Source organism: Pseudorasbora parva, chromosome 22 (assembly GCF_024679245.1).
Source record: "Pseudorasbora parva isolate DD20220531a chromosome 22, ASM2467924v1, whole genome shotgun sequence".
NCBI lineage: Eukaryota > Metazoa > Chordata > Actinopteri > Cypriniformes > Gobionidae > Pseudorasbora > Pseudorasbora parva.
Window position 1 is genome coordinate 34,214,781 of NC_090193.1, and position 15,692 is coordinate 34,230,472.

The 15,692-nt window shown below is 35.7% G+C and overlaps 1 protein-coding gene across 13 annotated transcripts in view; it reads right to left on the reverse strand.

Moving 5' to 3' along the window:
- cacna1da (calcium channel, voltage-dependent, L type, alpha 1D subunit, a) overlaps positions 1-15,692 on the reverse strand; it is a 118,159-nt gene that overhangs the window by 39,514 nt on the left and 62,953 nt on the right. For 6 of the 13 annotated variants that reach the window (XM_067430801.1, XM_067430794.1, XM_067430793.1 and 3 more), the window contains 14 exons: positions 15,589-15,615; positions 13,542-13,702; positions 13,204-13,429; positions 12,206-12,413; positions 12,008-12,128; positions 10,539-10,629; positions 10,387-10,420; positions 10,273-10,303; positions 10,067-10,193; positions 9,498-9,627; positions 4,301-4,360; positions 4,166-4,225; positions 1,055-1,161; positions 69-156 (listed from right to left, as the gene is read on the reverse strand). In XM_067430801.1, coding sequence (XP_067286902.1) covers positions 69-156; positions 1,055-1,161; positions 4,166-4,225; positions 4,301-4,360; positions 9,498-9,627; positions 10,067-10,193; positions 10,273-10,303; positions 10,387-10,420; positions 10,539-10,629; positions 12,008-12,128; positions 12,206-12,413; positions 13,204-13,429; positions 13,542-13,702; positions 15,589-15,615 — 1,471 coding nt within the window. The remainder of the gene's footprint in view (positions 1-68; positions 157-1,054; positions 1,162-4,165; positions 4,226-4,300; positions 4,361-9,497; positions 9,628-10,066; positions 10,194-10,272; positions 10,304-10,386; positions 10,421-10,538; positions 10,630-12,007; positions 12,129-12,205; positions 12,414-13,203; positions 13,430-13,541; positions 13,703-15,588; positions 15,616-15,692) is intronic. The other 7 variants (XM_067430804.1, XM_067430802.1, XM_067430800.1 and 4 more) reach the window with 2 other exon arrangements.

Here is a 15,692-nt window from a genome sequence, read left to right on the forward strand (position 1 = left end):
ACATATTTTTATAATCATATTAAAATGTATGAAGACAATCCATATTGAAGTAAAGCAATGGGCAGAACCTTCAGTCCTTTAGCTCGGTTTATGGCCCTGAGTGGACGCAGCACCCTCAGAACCCTCAGAATCTTCACCACTGAGATGGCTGACGATCTGCAAGAGACACAAGCGTTCGCGTTACCATAAAAAACATACATAACAGATGAGGAAATCAAAGCTTTCAAGTCCTTATGATGCTGGTGTTTTGTCATTGGTCAACTGACTTCATGATGCCATGCTAAGTTTTGCTGGTAAACATTGAGGTGATGTTTTGTAATTCCTTCTAAGACGTTGATACTATTGAGAAGCCATGAAAAATAATTATTATATAATGTATTAATATATAAAGCATTGTTATTGTTGCTGATATTAGTATTGTTATTTCTAAAAAAATATTAAACTAAATAAATAAATAAAAAATAACTTGATTTTGTTTAATATTTATATTTAGTAACAATTACTATTATTATTTTAATTAAATTTGAAAAAAATATTTAGTTATTAAATAAAAAATATGTAAAACAAACTACAACAAAAAATATAGTTATTCAGTTTTTAAGAATTTTTTATAAGAAATAAAAATTATTATTATTTAATATTTTTTATGTCTAAATAAAATAAAATAATATTAATATTGTAAAATTTCACTGTAAAATAAAAAAATTAGTTGAAGAAAAAAATGTACATTATAATAAATGTACTTTGATTTAAATGTATACATTTATTTAATTTAGATAATACATTTAAATGTATTAATTTAATGTACATTTTATTTAATATTTTTTATAGCCGTTTTATTTAAACAGAAAATTGTAGGAGCCCTTAAACCTTCTCTTATTAGGTGAGGAAAATGGTGACACTGAAAACACCATGTCATGAGCTGCTTGCATGCAATGCTTCACCCTGAAACATCTAGTGTAGATGCTTATTTAATAAAATTGCAGTCTTTGTAATTTGATAATCACACTAAGCCATATCACGATTTTGGTTTAAAAAAATACCCATCACTCACTGAATTCCGAAGGACACCAGCGACACGCCGACCACCAGCAGATCAAGAAGATTAAAGTAGTTCCTACAGAACGCCCCCTTGTGGAGAAACGCACCATATGTGGTCATCTGACAAAACAAGCATAGATGGTCAATCATAATGAAGGACATAGAGAGAACAGCAAATCACACTCTCAGACAGAGTTCACACACACTCGCGTAGACAGAAAGACACATTTACACTCATTAATATCACTCTTTTTTAAGGGTGGCGTGCTCGGAGTTGGACTAAAAGCGAGATCCTAGCACTAACTCCGCCAAACCCTCACGGCTTCAGTCAACATGAATGTAGTAGTAAGCTCTGTTTCACAATCCGCCACTAGGGGGCCCGGCAATAAAACATGCTGTTTGTTGCCCAGCTTTGAAGGGGACTAACTTATGACAGAAGAAATAAGAATCGACAGAAAGAATACAGGAGGAAAAGACAAGAGAGAGCAAGAGAAGAGTCAGAAAGAAAGAGAACCTATCTAATAGGCGATCTGAAATGAGAACTTCCCTTACTGTCACATTCATGTGAGCCGTTTTTTTTTTTTTTTTTTAAATATATATATCCTAGAGAACATTGCGCCCTGTTCCCTCGGCAAGATTTGGTAAAGAAAATAGAGGGGTAAAAAGCTTCTACTGCAACTTCATATTCAGCAGGCAGAGAAAAGACCAGCCAAAACCAAAGCAAGTCGCTCCAAAATCATGAATGCAAAGGAGTCGTTTGCTGAATGTATATGAACGCAGATGCAACCAAACCCCCCGAAGGCAAGCATTGGGTTATGCAAACGTTGGCTGCCGATCAGAGACCAATTTTAGATAACTACATAAAACATTTTAGGTAAAAATCTTTTCGTAAAACATTTTTAGGTTTGCTGGTCCAAGATCAGCACTTATGAGAATCTCTCCACAAAACAAGAGGCTATGTTCAAAATGTAATACTAGCCTACTATTTATTAAACACTGCACAGTACACTACTGCCTACTGTTCCTTAAAAACACAACTACAATCATTTAATAAGTGCAGTTTCCTTTCCTACTGCATCAAGACTTATTTCAAAAAGATAATAGAAATGGACTAAATGCAACTAACCTTTAATTTTGATTTTAAAGGTGTCTAAACTGAAGTGTATTATTTAAATATCAGAATGCTAATATTGTTGTTCCATGGCCTCATTACACACCATGTGAGTAGCATCCAGTTAGCATCTAACTGTGTATTTCAGTCAAGTTTGTGTACAAATATGTTACATTTTTGGCACTCTGATCAAAAATAAATTAAAAATTGCAGTGTTATTTTTTCCAAGTTTCTACATTGAACTAGAAATAAATCAGCTCATGTACAGTGACTTGTGGGTACAATATTCTGGGTGTCTTAATGTCTTGTATATATGTTCAAAACTATATAGATTTAAATCAAAATGCAAGAACAATATTCTGACTCATGCACAAGTTGTTTTTTATTGACTGAAAAATTAAAATAAAACTTCGGTGACACGTTCCTGACAAAAATGTACGTTTAAAGAAAAAAAAGTTTTCAAATTACAATTTAAAACAAAACGTTTTTGTGAAAAGGTTCTTTTCAAAAATAAATAAATAAATAAATAAATAAAAACTCATATTTACTAATAATTTACCAGATTTCCTCAAATTATGTCATTGAGACTCAGATCAGTGTTATTGTTAACTAAAACAAAATTTATATATATAAAAGATTATTTTTTATAAAGTTTTTGTTAATTGAAATAAAGCTGAAATAAAATAACATACATATTACATGAAAAACGTACAAATTTCAATTTTTAAATGCTGCATTCGCATTTAACTGAAATAAATTATTTTACTTAAGTTACTAAAATTGAAAAATATATATATAAAATAACAGTATTTTGTGCTTTTTATTTTGGTAACACAATATGGTCTTTTTTGTTAACATGAGTTATTGCATTAGCAAATATGAAATAACAAGAATAAAGTATTTATTCATCTTTTTTATGTTAGTTAGTAATAAAAATACAATTGTTCATTGTTTGTTCGTGTGCATAAACTAACGTCACTAAGTACAACTTTCAATATTAATCATTTATTAGTAAATTTTAGAATTAACAATAAATAAGACTTATAAATGCTGTAGAATTATGTCGATATTACTTTATGTAGTTAACTAATGTTAACTACCTTGTAGTAAAGTGTTACCTATATTTCTTTAATCACAGAAGCCAACTAATATTCTCCTTTAGATTTCCTCAAATGATGTTATTGGAACACAAATCAGTGTTATTTTTAACTAAATTGAAAATTGAAATGAGGCTGAAATAAACTAAAATTAGAAATGCTGTATTGGCGATGCACTTAAATAAATCATTGCTAAATGTTTTATATTGCTAAATAAAGTTGCTAAAACTGAAAAATCTAATCAAAGGTAAAAAAATATATATACTGCATATAGAAAATGTGCATATCATGCACAGTATGCATACTATAAACCGCAGACATAGCTAATAGTACAGTAGTATGCCATTCTGAACACAGCCAGAGAGAATGAGTGCAGCTTGATTAAAGAACAACAGTGCTGCCCTGCATGAGGCTGGAGGTCACATTGCATTGATATGCTCTCAGTCAAGGGGTTTGAACCATGTTCTGTCCAAGCATGGTTGTATTTGCCCCCTCTTTTATGGACTGGATACGGGCCAATCAGTTATGAAGGCATGAGAGAGGCAGTGTTATTTTCATTTCACAAAGAGTTGCATAGTTTCGTCTTTTTGAATTGCTTTCTATCCTCAAGAAAAAAGCATTTTAGTTTCACAGACACATCCTGTGTGATTTCCCCAGATCGGTTTCCTTCAAACCTCCTTAACCCCACTGTCATTCTCCCTGACAGAAATGTAAAAACCTGACAACTCTTGTGCTGTGTTTGATGAAGATGCACTTTCATGTTCTAAAACATTTCTTTTCTTTTAGTCTTTTAGTAAAAGAGGTGCCATGGTTTAAAAAAAGAGAAAGAAAAGAGATTGATCAAGCCAGGTAGTACTGAAGTAGCAGGTGACACACATGGAGAGAATGCAGCCAGGCCTGTGTGCCGAGAGGTTACCTTCAACACGATCTCAAATGTAAACATACTAGTGAAGACATAATCTGCATAGCCTAGGACCTGGAATAAACCAGACGGTTACAGCGTTACTGAACATACACCACACACAACACGAGCACAGGGCAGGACATTTACCTTTAACACGATCTCTACAGTAAAGATAGCCGTGAAAGCATAGTCAAAGTAACCAAGTATCTGCAAAGAGCAATGTACATGTTTAACAAAGATTAAGGACATTTAGCAATCAGCATTTACCATCAATATATATATTTATATATATATATATTTAGAATTGTAGGTATATGTGCTTTCGTTTAGTTCATTAATAGTGTCTGTTATGGTCTTTTAACACCACAAAAGCATTACTCTTTCAGTGAAGGAAGTCCTTAGTTTGAAAGAAAAGGGTTAGCAGATATGAAGAGGTGAAGAAATAACAGATGCACAAAACAAATCACTAGTTTAAATCTCAAACATCACATTTAAAGGGTCATGAAACCCAATTTTCTAGGGTTTTATCCTCCTGGGACCCAGTAATAGACTTTTGTCCACTGTAGTGGACATTATATTTTAGTGAGTTTCTGTGACATCACACACGTCACAGTTTTGAGTCAGGATGTCCTTTATAGAGCACATTCAGGGCTTTGCAAAGATACCAAATGTTTGGAGGTGTCACCAGGACAACAACAACTTCTTGGTCTTTAAAAATGGCTGACAGTAATGTTTAGCACTCTTATGGAAATATGATCATATTTTGTCATTATAATTTAAATCTGATTAATTTTCTAATTGTTTGTTATAAATCAACATCTCAGGAAAATGCAATGGGGTTTCTAATCTAAATATGACTCTTTGTTACAAAACAGGGCATTGATTTCATAATGTCCACTGTAGAGGACACCGGGACTTAAATCATGTTTATAAGGCATTTTGGAGACACAACAAGTAAATAGAAAAATAAATTACATATCAGTATTCCTATAAAATATTACATATTATTTTGAAATGTTGCCCATTATTACTCCCCCTTTTTAGACTTCTTTTTTTCATTACATGTTGCACCAAGAACACAATAATATGCAAATTAGATGCAATATACCGATACATTGTATTGAATGGGAAAATCCAAGTATGGTCATTTTACCCACATATTGCATAAAAGTAAGATGGTATGTCAAAGCATTCCGTTATATCTTTTATAACATAGCTCAGAATCATCTTTAAAAAAAGTTGGTTTTAAAAAAATCCTGAAACTTAAAAATGTATTCGTGAATTAAAAATAAATCCCATTGTTTTTGCCTATACATGCAATATCATTTCATTAAAAAAATTTAACAACTGAGTCCTGGTGTCAACTATAGAGGACATATCATAAAATATGAATATAATATAATTTTCCAAAAAAAGTATCTGTCCATTTGTTTCTTATGCTCTAAACAATCTAATGACATGAAAAAATACAAAATTCAAAAAAACTTTTTTTTTCTGGGTCCCAGGAGGTTAAGAGAGTTATGTGTGTTGAACATTATCTGTTCGTTTTTAAGGTAGGAGAAATCTAGTTTCAACTTCAGGTTTTAATTTCGTCTTCATGTCATATGACGTTTACTACAGACTTGGTCGGCATTGCAGGAATCGCCCACCAAAACTTCATATCTGCTTATGCCGTGGGGGAAAACAAGCTATTGGAATTAACGTGCGTAGACTTTGTTGCTTGGTGAAATTACGGAAAGTTGCTGTGTGGCGTTCTGCACCAATAATGATGTTAAATCTGAAGTTTTTTACTGCCAAATAAACAGACGGAGCCGTTCGCCAATTCCGAAAGCCTGTGCAATACGTCCATTACAATTAAACATTTGCGCTACATGATGCTGGTATTACTGTAAAGATGCAAAATAAGAGATTTCCTTAATTGCAATGGCAAAAGTTTGTTTAACAAAAATGGCAATAAAGTCATACTTGTCACGGGACTCTGGGAACTACGTCAAAAAAGCAGCCAACTTACTGTTAAAGCAGTTTACAGCTCATCAAAGAACTGACCAGTTACTAGGCTTTTGACAAGTGTTTGTTAAAGGTGGTACTGCGGTAAATTAATGTTTGAGCAGCATGCATTTTGATTAAAAAAAGACACCTCTGGCCATTGCACTGGGTCGTTTGTCCAGTCAGATACTGTACGGACAATCCAACTCAATACTGCTCTGTTTTTCTATATATCTACGTTGCTTTACTGGGTTAACACCATACTTTTCCAGTCAGGGTAAAGCTACAGCACGACACCGACCAAGTCTATAGAATTTTTCATGAGACCTCGTGTCCTTATCCAATGAAAAAACATCTTGCTTAATTATTCATGAAAGCACACGTTGATTTCCTATGACAGTGAGATTGCATTAATGGATTAAAATTGAGTTAGTTTTGGCATTATAAAAGTTTCTGCGTCGCGAGAGTTCTCTTCAATAGATGGATAGATTTAATAAATTATAGCTGTTACAGGATATGTATGTATTTGTGTTATTTACATTGAGCGTACAAAATGTGTAATGGTATTTTGCAAAATGCATTTGTAGGAAGATTTGATGCTTTTTGAAGCCGTTGTTATGTTGTCTGTCTCTTCACTTTGCAGCGTAACCACTCTCACTTCTATACCATTTTTCAAAACTGTAGTGAGAACTTACTGCTGCTGAAACATGTGGTTTCATGACCCTTTAACACTTTTAAAGGGTTAGTTCACCCAATAATTATGTCAATTGCTCATGTTGTTCCAAATCCATAAGACTTTTATTCATCTTCAGAACACAAATTAAGAAATTTGAATAACATTAAAAAAAAAAATTGTCCCTCCATTGAAAGTCTATTCACCCAAAATACTACAACTTCCACATGTCTGACATCTCAGAGCAATAGAATAAAGTGAGCTCATACACGGGCCGATCTAGATCACGCAACACCACTACGACACAGCGCTGGGAAATCTGGTGAGGAAGCGTTTGAATTTGCCACAGAATTAATAACATCGCTACTGAGAGATCTAGAGAAAAGCATTTGGTGCAGAATTCTCTGTTATAAACCACAGATATCAGATCAAACAGCTCTGAAGTGAAAACCAGGAAAAACATTGGTTACTGTCCACATTTTTATTTTAAAAAAAGACATGAAATTACCACTATAACCAGTAGTTGGCGGCAGAGGAGCACTTATTTTACTTATGCGATTTCCACTCCCCTTTCCTAATATATGGGGTAGTGATGGGAAGTTCGGTTCTTTTCCGCGAACCGGTTCTTTCGGACAGTTCGTTTCCATGATCCGTTAAAAAAACCGGATCACGGTTCTTTTACGTCTTTACGTAATGACGTCATTTCTATCATCCCGGCGGATGAAAATACATTCAAACACAGCCTATAAAGTATTTGTAATCAAAACTTAGTATAGTAATAATTATAATTGACATCATCATCTTGGAAACATTTTTTTCATTTATGTTTTGCAACAGCACTAAATACAGTTCACCAAATCGAACTGAATCCATTACAACATCTAACTTACTTCAAGATATTAGTTTTATTTCTAGTTTGAGAGACTGTCACTGTCGTGCAAACACTGATGTTTTACACGGATTAAATAAATGTACATTGACATAATAGGCCTACTTACACAAATCCTCAGTTCACCCGTGCTCATGTACTATCAGCATCAGCCTGTCCCAGTCCGAGAGAAACAGTTCGGTTACGAGGCTATCACGCATGCTCAGTATCTCAGCTCACCGGTTCTCAAAATCGAACATGTCCGAAAGATCGAACGTGTCCGATAGAAACGGTTCTCGAATCTGTACGGGTGCAACCAGTCGAGCTGACTCGAGAACCGCTGTATCGGTGTGTGTGTGTGTGTGTGTGTGTGTGTTGAGCACAGGGTGCTGAACTGCTGCAAGCTGAATAGTCTATATCAAACCTACTGTTTTGATTACATGTATTTTAAAATCTGTATCGACTTAGAAATTAAATAAGATAAAAGCTGTTCCTGAAAATATCCTGCATTATTGATAAAACAAATAAATGTTTAATTTGACCGTTTTACAATCCATTGTTTCCAAAACTTTAAAATAATACAGTGACAGCTTTGTTATGATGTTTCCAAACGTGATTAGTTTTAAATACACTGCATTTCGTTCCTCTGAACAAATAACACGCATGCGCGGCTCATCGGTTCTCAGTATCGAACGTGTCCGACAGAAACGGTTTTGATTCTGTACTGCTGATCCGAGGTTCCGACAACCGGTACGTTCGGTTACACGCGCATGCTCAGTATCAGCTGCTCGTGAGTTCATCAGATCTCTCAGCAAAACATGTCTCACTTCAGCTAACGATTGGAGTTACAGCATCTACTTCAAGATATTAGTTTTATTTCTAGTTTGAGAGACTGTCACTGATGGCAGAAAGTTAATAACTACAGTAACTTGTGGGATCAGCCCTGATTTGAGACGCGAACCGTTTAGAACGATTCAGTTCGATTTGGTGAACTGGTTTGACCGGTTCACTATAAAGATCCGATTAAAAAGAACGATTCGTTCGCGAACTGGACATCACTAATATGGGGGAATAAGTTAGACTGGGTAAACCCAGCCTGATCTGATTTGATTGATTTCACCCTGCAGCTCATTCTGGAAACCTGTACATTCATTTCTACTGCTTCTGTTACACTTTTGCAGGAACCAATCACAGACTGGCTTATCCACCTGGCACGCTATTGGCCGGTTTATCCACGACGATGGATAGAGAAGCGATGGGTCATTGCCCGTTGATCATGCCTCTTGTGGTCTGATTGGTTGAAGGACTATCCAATTGCGTACAGAGTCATTCAAATAATGCCCGTTGATCACGCCTCTTGTGCAGTAGAAAATACAGAACAGACTCCCCAGACCAATGTTCACTCTTAAATTGAGCTTGGTCTGGTGTTAGCCAGACAAGAAAAAAGTAGAAAGTCTCAAAGTCAAACAAAAACTTTTTTTCAAAAACTAAAAATATGTTAATTTGTTTTCTGAAGATGAATAAGTCTCATGGGTTTGGAACGACATGAGGGTGAGTAACATTCTTGTTTTACTTTATCTGTAAATGCTTTGAAAAGGTATTATTTAATCATAAAATGTAATATTAAATAAAATTATATTCACAATCCAAATACATAAACATAAACTGTTCTTTAGAAAAGAAAAAATTGCACTTATGCTTAATCATTACAATAAACTATCATTTACAATTATGTTTTAGTTAAATATATTGAGTATGAATATGTTTGGGACATTAATGAATAAACTTGACATTTGCAGTGTGCAAGTTTTACTCACAATATTCCGGGCAGAGAAGTTTCTGATTGGGTCCTCTGCTGCCAAGGAGGCGGAGCTTAGCATAATGAATACGAGGATGAGGTTGGTGAAGATGTGGTGGTTTATCAGCTTGTGGCAGGCGACTCGAATTCTACAGACAGAGACAGAGAGAGAGAGATTGAGGAGAAAGTGAAAAACATCTTTATGTTAATCACGGGTCTAATGATGCACCACATCCGTAGGGGCTGGCATTGCTGTTTCACGGGCTATGTGACGTCAGAGCTGGGCGTACATCAATCTAGTACGAGTTCACGGGTTTGGAAGTCACGGATTTGACTGCCGTTCCAGTGCACTTTCACGGATAGAGGGTTGGAAAAACCCAGGTTACGGGTTGCCTGGAACACGACAACTCTCAGGGAATGCAAAAAGTACATGAATACCGTGAATGCGATATAATTAGATAAAAGTATCCGCCAAATTCATTAACGTAATGTAAAAAGACAGTGAATCAGAAATGAAGTGTGTCTACATGTGTCTTTGTTCCTGTCTAGTTTTGTGTATGTTTGAGCAGACTTCAATATGACACATACGGGTTTGTGTTACTGAAGATGAAGAACGCACTGCCCTCTGGAATTGGAGTGATTTTCTCCTTCTTAATGAGCTCTGAGATTTGTGGGCGGGGCCCCGCAGGAACGTCCGGCTCCTCTTCGTCCTCCACTGTTGCACAGACACGATGATCAGGACAAGTATGCAAAAAATCATCTTCAATGTGCAACCACATGATGTAGATCTTTACCGGCATTGTCCTTCTCATCCTCCTCTCCAACCTGAAGGAAAGAAAGCAATGCTATTATATCCGACTACTAAAACAAAAACACATAAAACATACAAACAGGCACAAACTAGTTACCTTGGGATCATCTTCAATTTCCTCAATTTCATCACTTGGTGGGGAAAAAGGCAAGAAAACAAGCACTGTAAAATGCAGCACAGTAGAAGAGGAAACTAGATCTAGGCCCTCGATCTCTGATTAAATGACCTCTACAAGGTTTTGTCATTTACCATTTCTTCTTATCGTCGTTGTCTGTGTTCAGAGACTCTGCATCTGCAAGGTTGTCCACAGCAATAGCCAAGAACACATTCAGAAGAATGTCTAGGTGTCAATGTGTTAAGCAAACCAACAGCTTTATACTATAGTGCACACAAGCAAACAACGCAATTTTGCAATGCATTACTACTACAGAATATTTGTAGAATGTTCACAATATATGGCTTAAAGGAGTACTTCAGCGCTGGGAAGAATCTGTATTTAAACTGGGTCATTAATGTAGTAGAAATGTGAAAATATTTTTGAATTTGGTGCCTTCTAGACTGAAAAAAGACAGAAAATGTATTTTTGTCTCATGGGGATGAAAGACAACAATTCCCAGAATGCTTCGCTGCCCTGTGAGGCCATTCCCAAAGCCACCTCCTGGATTACTGTGACTGAGTTGGGGAACAGACACTACAATTAAATATTGAACGTGTCTGTTCAATTTAATGAGTGAGACGCCGCGTGAGTGTCACTGCACAAACGCAACAGGATTACATTCAGATTACATTCATCGTGATGAATGAGCTGAATGAGCTCTCGTGATGAGAGCTGACGTAATCGCGACCACGCCCGCAGCATATACATTCACAGCACGTGTTCTGGCATGTTTTCAGTCCATGCTTTTGGAAGCTTAACTTTCATAGAAATTAATTTGAGAAGTTGAAACACTTACATTGCTCAGCATAGCTCCGTTTACATGAATGCCTGCAGCTGCGAGCTGAGCTCTGAGTGTGATCTCCATCCCCCATGTGCGGGTTGAAAACATGTGGAAATGGCTCCCACTGCTGGCTGTAGTCTTTAGCCTTTTGGCAAAAATTCCTCCGATGACGCAAACACTGTCAATTTGCGTCATCTGAGGAATTTTTCCAGAAATAAAATGCATAAATCTTTTGTCTCAGGGGGATATGAGGTCTAAAAAGCACCAAATTTCAAAATAATTTCCCATTTCTAATACATTAATGACCCAGTTTAAATACAAAGCTTAATGCTAAATCACTGAAGTAACCCTTTAACATAAATACATATAAAATTACTCACCCTCATGTTGTTCCAAACCTGTAAGACTTTCGTTCATGGGAATAAAAGCCTAAATTCAATCTGTTTATCATATAAAGGGATCATGTCACCAGATAATTTAAAGCGCTCAATTCATTTGGATTATGTTTTACAATCCCTATATTAACGGTTTGAAGCGTCAAAGTGGTAGTTGCGTAGCTGATTATGGAGGGACAGAAAATGCTCAGATTTCAGCAATAAGATCTTCATTTGTGTTCCGAAGATGAACGAAAGTAATGTGTGAACGACATCAGCGCGAGTAATTAATGACAGAAATTACATTTGTGGGTGAACTATCCCTTTAAGGTAATGACAAAAAAATTATCTTCTTTGGTTTTCTGATTCCTTTTTTGGCTTCATTAGAAAGTCAGTAAGAGGATACAGTTTCCACAGATGAAGAGAATGATGAAGTAGATGCACACAATCATTCCTGATGACGAAGGGCCACCATATGCCATAATTCCATCATACATGACGGCATTCCAGTCTTCACCGGTTAGAATCTGAGAACATTGTTAAACATGAGCAAACACATATTCCATTAAAATAACATAAAAAAGACTGGTGCACACAGACACACCTGAAACACAGTGAGCAAGGCCTGAGGGAAGTTGTCAAAGGTGCTCCTCTTCGTTTGTGTCTCGTCGAAGTTAAACTTGCCACCGAACACCTGCATACCGAGGAGGCTGAAGATAATGATGAAGAGGAAGAGCAGCAGCAGTAGAGATGCGATGGACTTCATTGAGTTCAGCAGAGATGCCACCAAGTTACTGAGAGACGCCCAATGGCTAAAGAGAAAAAACTAATTGTGTAAAACAAGAAAGCACCCTACACAAATGTATTCTTTCTTAAAAGTCACATGGGTTGAGAAAATGATGAGGGTGAGCAAAAAAAAAATACAGATTTTAAAATTTTGAATAAACTATTCCTTTAAAGTGCCCCAATTATGTTTTTTGGGGGGTATTACCTTTCATGTAGTGTGTTACAAAGACATTGTGATACATTTTCATGAACCAGCAACTCATCAAGTGCGTTGTATATTGTTATGAGTAGTAGAATTATTTGTATTATTATTATCTTATTAAAAATAATTACCATTATCTATTACTATAATATTTTTTTACAGAAACACTGAATGGCCAACAATATATTAAGCACCACCACCAGTCTAAGTTCAATTAAAATATCAAATATGCATTCATATATGTGTATACATATGTGTGTGTGTGTATTTTTATTTTATGGCTGTCAAACAATTTATCGTGATATATAAAAGTTTGTTTACATAATGTATGTGTGTACTGTATATAATTATTATGTATATTTAAATACACACGTATATAGTCAATAAATATTTGCATGTATATACTATATGTATATATATATATGGAACGTTTCAGACATTGTAAGAAAAGAGGTGATGCTGCAAAGAATATTATGAGAAAGAGTGTTTTTTTATTATAATATTGGATTCATGTTAACCTATTGTAGAAGACCTCAAAAAATAATTAGGAACCTTTAAAATAGCATAATAGGGGAATATAGCAAAAAATAAATTTTTATTTTGCAATCCCTTACCGCGTGACTTTAAAGATCCTGAGAAGTCGTACGCATCGAAACACTGAGATGCCGAGAGGTGACATGATCTCAAGCTCCACTAGGATCGTCTCAGTGATGCCTCCGCACACCACGAAGCAGTCAAAACGATTAAAGAGAGACACAAAATAAGCCTGCAGGCCCAGACTGTACATCTTCACCAACATCTCGCATGTGAACAGGGCCAGCAGAACTTTATTGGCCACATCTAAAGGAGAAAACCATTCGCCGTCAGAAAAGAGAGGATATACAGTAGTGAGAACAAGCAGCAGTCATGATCTTTTACACTCAGCTAGAGTACGAATACACGCAGCGCTCACCCTGTACTTGTGTGAGCCACATGGGCTGGTTGTAATGTTCTGATGAGATGGTCAAAGTGTTGAGGAACACCAGGATGATCACCAGCCAATAGAACGGCACAGATTTCACAGCCAAACGACAGTTCCTCCGACACAACCGGTTCCAGCGACGCCAGCGCCGACTGAAAGAGGAGGCCGTGAAGTCAGACAACATAGACACAAGACGAAATGAAAACAAATGGATGCATTGAAAGGAGAGATAGAACACTAGATAGAACACCTGAATAGACACTAGAATGCAATAGAGATAGAATGCTGGATAGATAGAACACTTGAATAGTCAATCGAACACTGAACAATAGAATGCTACTGTAGATAGACAGAACACTAGAAAGATAGAATTCTGGATAAATAACATACTTAGACAGATAGAATTCTAGAACACGAGCACGAACACTAGATAGAACAAGCCACTACAACCTTAGAACACTAGAGCATTTGAAAGAACCCTAAAGTGATAAATAGAACATCGGATAGCAAACTAATGCTAGACTGAATGTTAACTTATTAGATAAGTATAACTCAAAATTATAAATAGAGCAACACTAGATAACTAAAATAACACTAGCAACACTAAAAAATAGAACACTAGATACATTAAAATGCAGGAAGATTAAACCAACAACTATAAAACAACAGAACGCCTTATATTATATGGCAGAATGATAGAATGATAGATAAACAGAGTAAGACACAAAACGATACACAGACTAGAATGCTATATTCGTAGATAACTAAATGATGCTACAATACTAGTCTAGATAGCCAGAATGATGGCTAGGCAGATAATGTTAGATAGAAAACTAGCTAGTTACCTAGACAGATAGCATGTAAGATAGAAAGCTATTAGACAGATAGCTGGAATGTTAGACAGATAGCTGTAACGAAAGCTAGAATGTTAGCTAGCTGGACAGATAGCTGGAATATTAGCTAGTTAGTCAGATAGCTGGAATGTTAGCTAGCTGGACAGATAGCTGGAATATTAGCTAGTTAGTCAGATAGCTGGAATATTAGCTAGCTGGACAGATAGCTGGAATATTAGCTAGTTAGACAGATAGCTGGAATATTAGCTAGTTAGACAGATAGCTGATAGCTAGACAGATAGCTGGAATATTAGCTAGTTAGACGGATAGCTGGAATATTAGCTAGTTAGACAGATAGCTGGAATATTAGCTAGTTAGACAGATAGCTGGAATATTAGCTAGTTAGACCGACAGCTGGAATATTAGCTAGTTAGACAGATAGCTGGAATATTAGCTAGTTAGACAGACAGCTGGAATATTAGCTAGTTAGACAGATAGCTGGAATATTAGCTAGTTAGACTGATAGCTGGAATATTAGCTAGTTAGACAGATAGCTGGAATATTAGCTAGTTAGACTGATAGCTGGAATATTAGCTAGTTAGACAGATAGCTGGAATATTAGCTAGTTAGACGGATAGCTGGAATATTAGCTAGTTAGACAGACAGCTGGAATATTAGCTAGTTAGACAGACAGCTGGAATATTAGCTAGTTAGACAGATAGCTGGAATATTAGCTAGTTAGACAGATAGCTAAGATATATTAGCTAGTTAGACAGATAGCTGGATTATTAGCTAGTTAGACAGATAGCTGGAATATTAGCTAGTTAGACAGATAGCTGAAATATTAGCTAGCTAGACAGATAGCTGGAATATTAGCTAGTTAGACAGATAGCTGAAATATTAGCTAGTTAGACAGATAGCTGGAATATTAGCTAGTTAGACAGATAGCTGGAATATTAGCTAGTTAGACAGATAGCTGGAATATTAGCTAGTTAGAAAGATAGCTGACATATTAGCTAGTTAGTCAGATAGCTGTAATATTAGCTAGTTAGACGGATAACTGGAATATTAGCTAGTTAGACAGATAGATAGAATGCCAGACAGATAGATAAGAGCATGCCAGCTCACAGTAATACATGCAATAACGTAACATGCAACATGGAAATAAACTGACAATAGCATATAGTAATTACATCTTTACTGACCTGCACTTTGATTTAGAAATTTTTTGACTGTGAATTGAAAAAAATAGTAAAGTTTAAAATGAAACCAGAGTATTCATATACCTCCTTGATACAGCATATTACAA